General features: G+C 30.8%; 2 protein-coding genes across 2 annotated transcripts; one reads left to right on the top strand and one right to left on the bottom strand.

Moving 5' to 3' along the window:
• The first annotated feature begins 1,629 nt into the window (after positions 1–1,629).
• LOC137806134 (protein OBERON 3-like) lies at positions 1,630–5,935 on the top strand. Its single transcript, XM_068606098.1, has 2 exons — positions 1,630–4,041; positions 5,067–5,935. Exons 1-2 carry the CDS (start codon positions 2,115–2,117, stop codon positions 5,636–5,638), a joined length of 2,499 nt encoding a protein of 832 aa, XP_068462199.1. The 5' UTR covers positions 1,630–2,114; the 3' UTR covers positions 5,639–5,935.
• Positions 5,936–9,065: 3,130 nt separating this feature from the next.
• On the bottom strand, positions 9,066–11,153 carry LOC137808819 (probable ascorbate-specific transmembrane electron transporter 1). The gene is made up of 4 exons (XM_068610100.1): positions 11,001–11,153; positions 10,866–10,914; positions 9,974–10,173; positions 9,066–9,329 (listed from the first exon to the last, which is right to left on the bottom strand). The coding sequence occupies exons 1-4, from the start codon at positions 11,151–11,153 to the stop codon at positions 9,066–9,068; spliced, it is 666 nt and encodes a 221-aa protein (XP_068466201.1).
• Between the last annotated feature and the right edge of the window lie 2,348 nt (positions 11,154–13,501).

Raw genomic sequence — 13,501 nt, 5'->3', positions numbered from 1 at the left:
GTAGCACGGATACGTATAGGACACGACACGAATACGGACACATAGATATGTAAAATCTCTAAAATGTAAGACACGGGAACACGAATCTATATATTATATAATTATGAATTATATAAATTGGAAATAAATATTTATGTGTAAAAGTATGTTTCAGATTCTTGGGAGCAGGAAGATAATTTTTCACAACTGGTTCAAAAGAATTTGTTCATTATTTTTATAATCATAATAAAAATTTATACAATAAATTTGAGTTTTTAGGAAATTATTGTATTTATGCCTTGTAAAATTGTGTTAGTACCGTGTTAGATTTTTCAAAAATCTAACAAATATTTTTTTGAATTGAATACTCCACTGATAAATGTCCTACGAGTGTCAATACGTGTGTCCGACACGGATACGTCATTTAAGAGAAGTGTATGAGTCTCATAGGTACCTACTCATGTTACTTGAAATGAGATGATAAAGATATAAATTCTAAATATTAAATAATATTAGCTAAGATTTATGATATAAAAAAAGTAATTAAAGCATTAAAAGATTTAAATTGAATGTTCTCTATTAAGATTGTTTTTCATCATCATCTATGTATTTATGAGTCTTGATTAATTATGAGTTATCTCCTAAATTTTAATAAATATTATTTAATTTTTTAAATCATGTTCAACGTTCAACTGATTTCAAGTATGATATAATCTTCCTTCTTAATTATTTATATTTTAACTTCTCAGTCTTAATTATTTATATTTTAACTTCTCAGTCTTAATTAATTTTTATTGAATCTCTCTTATTAATAATTATTAGATTTTAGATAAATTACATTCATAAAATAAATTACCGATAAACATTTCCAGTCTCAAGTCGACGAGGTAAAAATAAATAATAAATTTTATAATTAACTTTAAACAAGTTAAGTCCCTACTAGACAAATTACTAAACTATTTAAACTTTTAAAGAACATATAATATTATATTTAGATTTTTCTTCATATAATTCATCTAACTTTTTATTTTTCATTTGCCAATAAATTTATTTTAATTTAGAAAAAGATCCTTCCATTGTTTCTTTTTCTATTTTCTCATCTCATTTCCCTTTCAAAAGTTGGTACATTAAGTCTTAAATTATTATTGATCCCACATTTTTAATATTTTTTACAATTTTTATTTAAGTACAAAAGTTTTACAAGATCTATATTTTAATAACTTTTTATTCGATTGTCGACAAAAAATTATATTTTAAACAGAAAAAAAATCTATGACTAAAATTATCAAACAGTACAAGATAAAAAAAATATATATATATATATATATAAATTGTATTCATCTAATAAGTTATAATTAATTTATATAAAAGTTAATAAAAATTATTATCCTTTTTACGAATTAATATAATATCACATAACTCAGTCGAGTTGATGTCAATCACAATTTATATATATTTTTTCTTTTTTAATTCATCAATACGTTTTTTAAGATAAAATCGTGAAAAAATATCGACTTTCAAAACTCTTTTAATCCTTCGAAACACTTTTTAAAATAAAATCGGATCAAATTTTTAAATTAATAATTTTTTATTTAAGAAAAAGTATTTATTTTTTATAAAAATTTTGTGGACTTGTGTAAAGATGTTGGTGAAGGTGGAGCAAAAGAGTAAAGTGATGGTGAAAAGCAGGAGCAGAGTGTAGCATGTAACTCCATTTTCATCCTTCTGAGAGGGCTAAGACTGTAAATTTAGTTATGCAATGAAGCTCACCATTTCTGGCTATGGTGTGTTTGCCCAATTTATCTGAAATGGGTATTAAAAAAATATCAACTTGATCCAAACACTTAAAGCAATCTTTGAATTTTTTAATCATATCAAAACCAAAACTGCACGCGTTGCAGAGCTGAGTTATCTGTCTCGTCTTGATTGAGGAATCATAACCGAAACTCAGAAAAAAGGAAAAAAGAAAAAAAAAGCACCCAGGATTCTCGCTTGTTTTTCGGAACTATCCCTGTTTCGTGTCTCGAACACAGTTTTGGTTTTGCTCTCTGTCTTCTCTCTCTCTTTCTCTCTCTTTCTATTTGGGTCTTTGCCTTTTCTTTGTTTTTATTTTCCTGTTTGGCGTTCCATCTGCCATGATTGGAGGCCAAGATCTTGTTCCCAATGGCGTGGACACCGAGGGAGAGAACTCGAGGAGCAAGGTGCAGCAGCAGCAGCATCAGCATCGTGATTTTTCTCAGGGCAAGGAATACCCACAGGAGAAAAAACAGAGTTACCCAGAGAAGAAGAAGGTTGGTGTTGATGAGTTTCAGACACCAAACTCAGAATTTGGCTCTTCTGGGTTGCAAGAGTTGACCCTCAGCTACCTCTGTGACAACCCAAAATTGAGTCTTGTCGAGAGAGAGGTTGATGGCAGAAGCTTGGTGAAGGGCAAAGGAGTTGTGGTTTATGGGAATTCAGATCAAGATCAAGAGGAGTTAAGGTTTAAATCATCTCTGGAAGAGGTGCCTGCATTTAGTGCGCGACAATACTTCGACCAGGATTGTCTTCGGAGGAAGGTGGCTGTTGGGAACCAAAAGCAAGATCAGGATGAGAAGTGGGTAGAGAGGGATTTCTTGAGTTTGAGTGAGTCAAGGGAGAATTCTTCAAAGAGATCCATTGATGATGAGTGTGAGAGGGAGAAGAGTGGAGGCAGCAAGAAGCAGAAGCTTGAGACTCTTAGTCTCTCTCTTGCTTTGCCTGATGTGTCGCTCTCTCTCACAGCCTCAAACGCTTTGCAAAACGGTGACCAAGTTGTTAGGCCAAAGCCTGGTATGCCATCCACAAGGCCCACAACTACGATCAATTCGTGTTCAAATGATTACACTGCAGCTTCTATGTCTCAATCTTACTCTCACCCTTTCTCACACAACCCAAGTTGCTCAATCACCCGAAATTCAACCGACAATTTTGAGTATTCGCACAGCAAAGATGATCAAATCTGGCATTGTGGGGAGGGGACTAATGGGTCAGTTCATAGCAGGTTCAAGCCGATAGGAGATGGGGTTGCTTTGGCCAATCATTCCTTTATGCAAGGGAACAGTCACTATAAGGCTACTAGCTCAGATAACCAGTCTTTTTTCCCTTCAGAATTGCCTGCAAGAGTGAGATTTGAAGCTCAGTCTGAGGGCTCAAGGGGAAAGAATTCTGAGAATCTGAGAGGCTTGGAAGGTGTGGATGGTGGGAGGATGAAGTTTTCTAGATCAGAGAGAGTTCTAAGAGAAATTGTGTCCGAGTCTATCCCAGCCATGGCTTTGCAATTTCAGGAGTTCACTGATGAAGTCATAACTTCAATCAAGGAATACTTGAAAGGTCTCATTGATATGCCAGAGAAGAAAGGGGAATTGATGAACCTCCAGAGTCGGCTTGGCCGAAGATCTGACATCACCAGGGAGACTCTTTCCAAGTGTCATAAAGAGCAGCTAGGGATTTTGACTGCTATCAAGATGGGGCTTGGGAGTTTCTTGTCTGGTAAGTTCCAAATCTTGGAGATGGTGGAGGTTTTCTTGTATATGAGATGTAGAAATGTGAACTGCAAGAGCTTTCTGCCTGTTGAAGACTGTGACTGCAAGATGTGCTCAGGAAATAAGGGGTTTTGCAGCTCTTGCATGTGTCCTGTCTGTATGAGCTTTGACTGTGCAAGTAATACTTGTAGTTGGGTTGGTTGTGATGTTTGTTCTCACTGGTGTCATGCTACCTGTGCCATTCAGAAGAATCTAATCAAACCTGGGCCTATCTTGAAGGGTCCTTCTGGTTCTTCTGAGGTGCAGTTTCATTGTATTGGCTGTGGACATACTTCAGAAATGTATGGCTTTGTTAAAGAGGTCTTTGTGTGTTGTGCCAAGGATTGGGGCCTAGAAACATTGATAAAGGAGCTTGACTGTGTGAGGAGGATTTTCCAGGGAAGTGAAGATCTCAAAGGGAAGGAATTGCATTTTAAGATGGATGATATGCTGTCAAAACTTCAAGCTAAACTGGTTTCTCCTTCGGATGCCTGCAACTTTATCATACAGTTTTTCAGCTGTAAGTCTACGAGCTGTGGTCTTTACTTTTCATATTCAATTTATCTGTTCATGTGTTTTATCAAAACAACTGTGTTATTTAAACACCTACAGCATTTAAATGGGAATCATGCGGTATGAATATCATGATATTCTTCACGGATTAGTAAAAACAAATTGATTTTATTCAAATATTTGACGTGGTAGAGAAAAGCATTATGCTCTGATATATGAAGATTTTGTTTTCAATAGTAATTATGACTGACATTTAACAGAGAGACTAGAACCAGAACATGATCTTGCTATTTAACCTTTAAAATGAGTTATCTTTCCATTTCTCATATTTTTATAGCCACATCATGTTATGTATAAAAAAATGACTTCAGACTTCAGATTCTGCCTGATGTTCAATAACATCAAATCAGGCTTAGGCTATGTCAAGTACAATATAAGATTAGTGATCAGGCTGCAGCATTTGATGTGTAACTAACTGATTGAAGATTTAGGAATGACTTCGTACTTTCTAAATCATTTGGTCCTGCTCAATAGGGCATTTCGTGTTGACTCAGTTGTTTGTCATAGGTTGCAGAAATAAAAACAAGGAATGTTCTTTCATAACCGAGGTGTCTATTGTTTCTTACTTAATAATTGTTTCTAGTCTTCTGGTGATTGATTTTGGTGAATGATGAATTATGTTACATTGAGCACTCAGTTCTTAGATGAGTTTGCAGATTTGGTAGATGAAACTCTTTGATCATCAGGCACTGGCCACTTAATTAAGCAAAAAATGCTGAAGTTATGTTGTATGCATGTTCTTCCCTCCTAGATAAAGTAGCTATATTGTATAGTTAATATTTGAATTTGCATTTGAGTCTGTGTTTTTCCATCAAACTAAAATGCCCTACCCCCCACAATTGTGAATAATTTTTCAGCTTCACCTCAGATCTTTCTTAGCTTTTTTTTATAACAAATGTCTGCTTGATTTGATTATAGTTATACTGATGATGATATTTGATTCCTAACTTGAAGTTTTTTTCTGATAAATAGACACAGATGGCATGTCAGATTTCCCAGTTTCTGCTATACCCACAAAGGATTTGCCAAAATCTAAGAATAACCTTACAGTAGAGACAACATCATCTCTTCCACAATCTACTTCTCTGATACCAAAATACACTTATGACATGAGCTTCACTAGGTCAAATGATCTTCAACAGAAGGACCTCAAAACCTCCCTCTTGAGTGAGCAGAAAAAGGAGTCTGATTTGCACCTTGAGGCTTTACTAAGGAAAGGAGGAGGGCTTGAAAGCTTGGAGAGCATCATACGGATAAAAGAGGCGGAAGCCGGAATGTTCCAGAACAAGGCAGATGAGGCAAGGAAAGAAGCAGAGGGATTCCAGAAGATGATCAAGACAAATGCTGCACAGATGGAAGAGTATACAGAAAGGCTTGGCAAGCTTTGCTTGCATGAGGCAGAGGAAAGGAGGAAGAAGAAATTTGAGGAACTCAATGTCTTGCAAAATTCACACTATGATTACTTCAACATGAAAAGCAGAATGCAAGATGAGATTCATGGTTTGTTGAAGAGAATGGAAGCAACAAAGCAGCAATGGGTTTAATTCATGTATTTTGTTCTTGTTCTTGTTTAGTATATTTCTCTCTAGAACACTCATTAAAATGTGTGTAGCTTATTGGTCTAGTGCCAATTCGTATTCTGCTGTTTCTTCTTCAGAATAGATAACTTTCTATTTATAAATTGAAGAATCAAGTTTTGTATGCTTCATTGAGGGGCTTAAACCTGAATTTAGCCATGTTCTTCATGAGAGCTTGCAGTTCTTGTTTATAATGTTAAACAAAGAACTGGTGGATATTTTTCTTTACTCCAAAATAATAGTTGCATATAGATTTTCCTTTTCTCTCTGATGTATATATGATTTTTCCTTCATTTTTTTACCAACTACTGTGGTTTGCTTTTAAAATTACCATTTCTTTACAAACATAACAATCAAGTTGTATTTCTTGAGGATGCCTTTCTTTTATGTTGGTGGTGGTTTACTTGCCACAGGAAACTCCTATGATGTTACATCTTCAAACTATTCATTTAGAATAAGTGGAAATCAAAATTCAAGCATTATAGAGATTTTCTTTTGTTAAGACTGTTTAGTATTATTACATTGCAGAGATCTTCAGAGTTAGTTTTATTCTCTCAAATGGAAAGATTAGAATTTTTTGAATAAAATATATTCTACCGACTTTAAGTCCGTTGAAATAGTATCGTTAGATCAATCACCATATTCAAGATATTATTTGTTTTGGAGTTAGTTCGTTGAGATAGCATTGTTAAGATCAATCACCGCAATTGAGATATTGTTTGCTTTGGAATTTTTGAGCTCTGTCACAATTTTGTCTTTAAAAAGCGTCTCAGGAAGTTAAGGAAGGAAGGTGTATTTAAACTACCATTGACCTCGACTTCTAGACGATGTAAAATTATATTTTTGGTCGTACCAGAACATATACCTATTTAATAAATTTGAAATGAGTGGTGGTATATTTTAAACTCTCTGCACCAGATTATAAATGAAAAAAAATATTTTTTTACTAAAGTACATACCCCATATGGAAGGAAAGGATAAGAAATTTTGAAATTGCATATTATATACTCCAGCAGTTGTAAAAAAAGTACCATTTTTCATTTGAAAAACAAAGTACACTAATTTGGTCAAAGTGTCTTATGCAAAGTCTGAGTTTGGATAAGACAGTCTGCAAACAGATCTAGTTGCTGATAGACTACTCTCCTAGCTTTGTCACATACATAGTGAAATATAATTAAAAAACTAAACTGAATTAAAATTTTGATTAGAAACTAAAAGTAAAAAATCTAACTGATAAGATTAGTTAAATGGAGAAGGAGAATAATGTTGAATGGTGGGTTCCCTAGACACTAATTAAAGTAGGAGATTTAATTAGAACACTAATTATTGAGACTTGGTGAGTGCATGTTTTATCCTACAATATTTAATTTCTCAGTTGGAATAATTGACTTCAACCTAATAATACTTAACATTTGTTGTGACCAAGTCACTCCCAACTTCTCATTGCCAATTGCAGAAGAAGTCAACGTTACAATCCAATTCATTTCAAATCACGATTTTGTAATCATTACAATTTGGTACAAAGAGATCAACCTTTGTAGTTTTCTTATGTATATATACAAATAAATAAACTTTGTGAATTGACACATATATTTGATTGATGTGCTTTAAAAAATACAGAAGGGTTGAAGATAAACTTTATGCTTGAAAAGGATAATGAGGGATGAAAATATTCATACGGCACAAGAACACATGTATGCATCAATGAATAATTAAAACGACAAAAAAATTACTAAAATTATATTGAAAAATTAATAAATAAAAATATTCATACTTGCACACAAATAAAAATATGCATCAATGAATAATTAAAAAAATAAGGGTATTTCTTTCTATACCCCTACATTTTTCTTCCTATACCCTATATTCTTTGAAATACTAGAATTATCCTATAATTTTGGATAATTCCGAAATAAGGATTCCGTTAGAAGAAGTGTTTCTAAAATAAGGGTTTCATAAGTAAAGTTTGTTTTTAGAATAGAAAATCTGGAAGACAAAATATCATTTAAAATATTCTTTCCAAAACATAATTTTTGAATTTTTGGAATGATAAATCTGGAATTCATAAAATATGTTATAGAAAGTATGTTGTGGAAATATTTCGAAAAGAGTAATGCGGAAATCATTTTTAAAAGGGATAAAATGGTCTTTTCCAATAATAATGGGGTGCAGAAAGCTATTTATTGGAGTGCAGGGAGAAACATCCAAAAAATTATGCAGAGTAGTGCGTAGCAGGCTAAAATGTCTAATCCACTTTGCATTTTTTATTTGGGCTAAGGCCCGATACGCACGGTCTAATTTAGGCAGTTTCTTTCTGCACCTCTGCCTTTTTCTTCCTGCACCCCCACAATGTAATGCAAAGACAAAAATATCCCTATTATTTTTTAAAAATTCCAAAATACATATAAGACCCACACTACTCTTTCTTCTTCCGGACAATGCAATTTGGTAATTTTACAGAATAGAAAATCCGCATTTATTTTTTTGCATTCCGGATTGGTAAATCCAGTAATCTTCTGGATTGGTGAATCTGGTAATATTTCGGATTGGTGAATCCAGTAATCTTTCGAATCCATCAATCCGTAACAAAAATTAGACTTCCAGATTCAAAAATCTGGAAATCAACAAGTTACTTTCGAAACACCCCTTTATTTGAAAAAGTGCACGAATCACTTCCGGATTGATGAATCCGTAGCACACTCACAAATTGATGAATCCGTAGCACACTCCCAGATTGATGAATCCGGTAACCTAAAAAACTCTAGTTTTTTTAAATAAAAGGTGAAGGTCAGTTTTGGAATTTACAAAATTGCAGGGGAGCAGGAAGAAAAACGTAGAGGTGCAGGAAGAAGAAGCCTCTAATTTATTGCCAACCCTAAGAATAACTTGAACACGTGAAATAAGACTTTTGCTTAATGTACTATATCAATTTCTAACTTGCATTATATCACATAGGTGAAATGACCGAAATAGCCTCATTAGGTTTTTAAAAGATCTTAGAATTTGAGTCTTGTTGGTGATCCTTGGCGCATTTTGGAGGTATTTTTCGATGGCTTTCTGGTCTATTGTCAAATCCAGTGAGAAAGAAGAAAGGTTAATAACTTTTTCTGTTTTATTATCAATAAATAATTTTTAAATTGGTATTTAGTTAACTATCAAAATTTTAGATATTAACTTTTAAAAAATTTCATATTCATTAATTCACACTACAATAAAATCATTAAATAATAATAATTTTAGAAAAAAAAATAATTAACCACTAATGATTATATTATTTAATATCTTTTAACGATATAGGAAACTTGAGGTTAGATTTTATTTGAACCAAATCTTTACAATAATTATACATGATAATTAAATTACATAAGTTTAGTGAATGTTATTGTAAAGTAGCTTATGAATAATTTCTTGGGAGAATGACAGAAAGAGTAACAAAGAGAGCATAGAGGAAGAGTAAGAGAGCAGTGGAATTGACTATGAGTGCCTCTTGGCTGCGAAAAAGGTGTAGAAACTGGAAATATTGAAGCAAACCAGTCTCAGCTGTGCAAACTGCAAGAAGGAATATGGCCATGCCCAAAAACCTGTGCCATGGCAAAAGGGAAGCTCTAGTGGACATTTCTGCACCAGGGAAGAAATAAGAGAAGAACCCCATGATATACTGAAAAACAAAAATTATCATGAGAAAATTATCACAAAGAAAATTGGAATGATTTAAATGAAGTTAGAAATCAACACTACAATAAAATTATTAAATAAAAATAATTTTAGACATAAAAAATAATTAATTGTTATATTAACTAAATTAAAGATAATGTAAATTATTTGTTTTTAAATTATTATTTTTATTGATAAATAGTTTCTAAATTAGTATCTAATTAACTACCAAAATTATAAGAAAATGGTATGTAAGAAAAAAGAAAAAGTTTTTATTCTCTTATGTATATATACTTAGACTTTGTCTCTCCAAATTACAATCTAATTCTCATCATGAGATTTTATCATTATTAAATTATTGCATATAATTGGATACAATATTACATACAATAATTATGTATAATTTGATAATTATTATTTTTCAATAAAGATTTTAACTATCAATTATTTAGATTTTAAATTTGGTAACAAAAATCTTGGTAGCTAATTAGATACAACTATTTTTCAATAATGAAAACTAATTTAAAAATCAATAATTTTTTTAATCTCTAAAATAATATCTAATTTAGTTAATATAACAACTAATTATTTTTTTTATCTAAAATTAATTTCTATTTAATAATTTTCTTATACGAAATGTATAGGTACCTGTAAAGCAAATAGGCATATTGCTGACATGCCTAACCAAGAGTGTAATGTATACATATCAGGAAGACCAGCATCTTTCTTTGATTTGAAAACTGCAATGATCCCTAAAACTCCAGCCACCAGAGCTACCAGATGCAATAAGAGGTGAACCACTTTCATTGACCTCCTTTTTTGAAGCACAGACTTGTATATCATGATAGCTGTTGCAAGTAATATTGTTGTGTAAGTTACAACACAAAATGAAGACACTTGAACAACCATCAAAATTTGAGACTCTAAATGTTGTTCTCATAGCATTATTCTTCTTCAAATTTAGTATTAAAGTTCCAAAGGAATTGTTGTTTTTTTTTTTAAACTAGGACAATTTTTTTCTCTTATTATCAAGATGAGATTACTTTATGCGTAATGATATACTGAGAATCCCAATTTTTTATACAATCACGTTACAACTTTCAATACTATTATTTTAATATTTTTTCATATCATTTAATTACAAATTTATCCTTTACTATATATATTTATTTCCAAACCTATCACATCAAATGTTGTATACAACTCTAAAAGTTATCAAACTAACATTTTCTTTACTTTATAAAATATTACCAAGTTAAAGAAGTCATGTCAAGATATTACGATTTCATTATAGATTATGCAATCATTTTAACCTAAAATCGCGTCATCTTGATACGATTTCACTTTGACTTGACAAAAATCATGTCATATTGACACGACTCTTTCACATGAAGTCATGTCATGACACAACTTCTCCAACTTCATATTATTTTAAAAAACGATTCATTTTGAAAATAAAAGATAAAAATTACCCAATTTTATATAAATTCCAGAAAAAATTTCAGAAAAATAATGGGAATTTAGCATGAAATTTGCTTACCTTCTCCACCAACTAGAATGAATCCAATCACCATTAGAAGTGGATGGAGCTGCATATATAAAAGCAAATAACATGTTATAGTAGCCAAATATCACACAACAACACAGTGAATTACATGGTTAATGAAGAACTGACATTGAAAATCTTGATTGGGTTGGAAGAGGTGAAGAAGGCAACACCTTCTCGGAAGTGTAGCAACCAAAGTAACACAAGGGTTGTTATTGCTATGAACAACAAATGAGCAACTATGGTAATTGAAGCTGCTCGAACTTGAAACCCACGACCCATTTTTTCTTCAATTTTTCAAATATTTGAATGCAAATGGATCTAAGAGACTAATAATTAGGGCATCCCTTCAATGGGTATGTATAAATAAATAAAGTGAAAGTGATGAAAGAATCAAAGTGTGAGCATATATTTGCATGAAGATGGTAACAAAAACGAATATGGGAAACGGTTTGGCCGGCAACACAAATGGGACCTTAATCTTATTTGGTTGTAATTGTAGCAATGAAAGCTATATTTGTTTATAATTTTGGAAATTTAATATTCATTAAATTAGATGTTAAGAGATATAGGAATTTGCCTAATGTTCTATTTTTATTACGTGCATTATATCACTAAAAAAAATATGAAATGAAAATCAATTTTATAAATAAAAAATAATTAGTTGTTATAGTGAATAAATTAGAGATTATTTTAATTTTTTTTTTAAATAATTTCCAAATTATTTTATATTATTGTTAATTGATTTCTAAATTGATATCTAATTAACTCTCAAGATTTTTCTACCAAATTTAGAATATAAATAATTGATAATTAAAACTTTAGTAACTAATTAAATACCAATTTAAAAAATATTTAATCATAATAAAAATTAATTTTAAAAAAAATAGTTTTTAAAATGTTGTTTAATTTAATTATTATAATAATTAATTATTTTTTTTCTATAAATTTGGTTTCTATTTTGTTGTAGTGTATATATAAGATCGAAGAGCACAACATTCCCAATGTTTTTAACACAATGGGTTGAACCAAGGCATTTAGGATGTGACAGCTAAAGTTGGCCCAAAAACAATGCACAAACAATTCAAAAAGACAAAACGATATGGACTGTTTCATCCTCCACTTCCATATTTTTTTTCGACCGACCCATTTATATTTCAAAATTATCCTTTTTTTTAATATTTTGGATTATATAATTTGAATTTTTGTTTCTAGATTCAGAATTAGCTTCTGAATTATATAATTTGAAAGTTTTTTGTGATCAATTTTCGAGTTATATAATCCAAAAATCTTTTCTATATATGAAATTAACTTTCAAATTATTTAATTCAGAAGTATTTTTTAAGATGCGTGATTAACTTCTGGATTACATAATCTGAAAGTCTTTTCTGAATATAAGATCAGTTTTTTGATTATACAATCTGAAAGTCTTTTTTTAAAGATGTTATTAGCTTCTGAATTACATAATTCATAAATCTTTTCTGAATATGAGATTAATTTGGATTACATAATCCACATACTTATCTCAAATCCAAAAAAAACTTCCAAATTTATAAATCTAAATAACACTTTTGTATTCGAAAACATTTTTCAAATTATATATAAAAAGTGACACAAAAAAGATAAAAATGTATTTTTACATTTAATATGAGCTGTCATAAGTTATGAAGGTGCAGAAAGAAGTAATGAACGATAAGCTATTAAAAAAAAAAATTGGCCAAATTTTCCATCATTGGACATTTTGTCAATTTTAAAATTGGTTTCGACCCAGTCTAAGAAGTATAACTAATAAAATTATGAGTCTGTTTGTTTAAAATGAAAAAAAAAACGAAATGAATAAAAAGGGTGGCTAATATCAAGTACAATTTTTTTTCACTGCAAATATAAAATTACTTTTGTAAATGGTGCTTATAATTTTTTTAAATGATACAAGTACTTCTGTTTTTAAAAAAATATTAAGTATTTTTAAATCTAGGTTCATTAAAGTGAGAAAATCTTAGGAAGTGGATATAACAAAAAATAAATAAAAACATATGATTGAACATGTGTATATAAACTTCTCCACTCAATTTTACTCTTCACACTTTTACACTTTTTTTTATCACACTTTGTTATCTTATATTTTCTAAACAAATAACTTTATTATAAATAACCTTTCTATAAGCAACACACTAACTTCAACATCTGAACAAGTTTTATATTAATTAGTAATTTATTTTTAAATATTTCTTTTAAATTGATGGATGGAAATAAACTATAGGAATCGTGTAACGACTTTAGAAATTGTTATTGTTCCTGCAAAAGGGACTCTTCAAGCTGAGTACGCTGACTTTTCGGATTGGGCTCTTCAGATTGGTCTTAAGTATGATAAGCTTTTTAAGTTGGGTTGGGTTGATTGTACCTTTCGGCTTCTCCTCTTGATCTTCTCTCACGGTTGGGTGTGTGTACCTGCAAGACGTTCCGATGTCAAAGTCAGAATCAATTTATGCAATTATCAAATAACAATCACTCTACTTACCTTTTAGACCGATGTCATATTTATAGTGTCTTCTTATTGGGCTCATAAACTATTTGGGCCTTTTTTTTTGTACCCAATATCTTTTTAAACACACCTATTAATTTGAACCTTA

The sequence above is a fragment of the Phaseolus vulgaris genome, chromosome 3, assembly GCF_000499845.2.
Source record: "Phaseolus vulgaris cultivar G19833 chromosome 3, P. vulgaris v2.0, whole genome shotgun sequence".
In the NCBI taxonomy this organism is placed as follows: Eukaryota; Viridiplantae; Streptophyta; class Magnoliopsida; order Fabales; family Fabaceae; genus Phaseolus; species Phaseolus vulgaris.
This window is presented reverse-complemented; position numbering and strand designations above follow the sequence as displayed.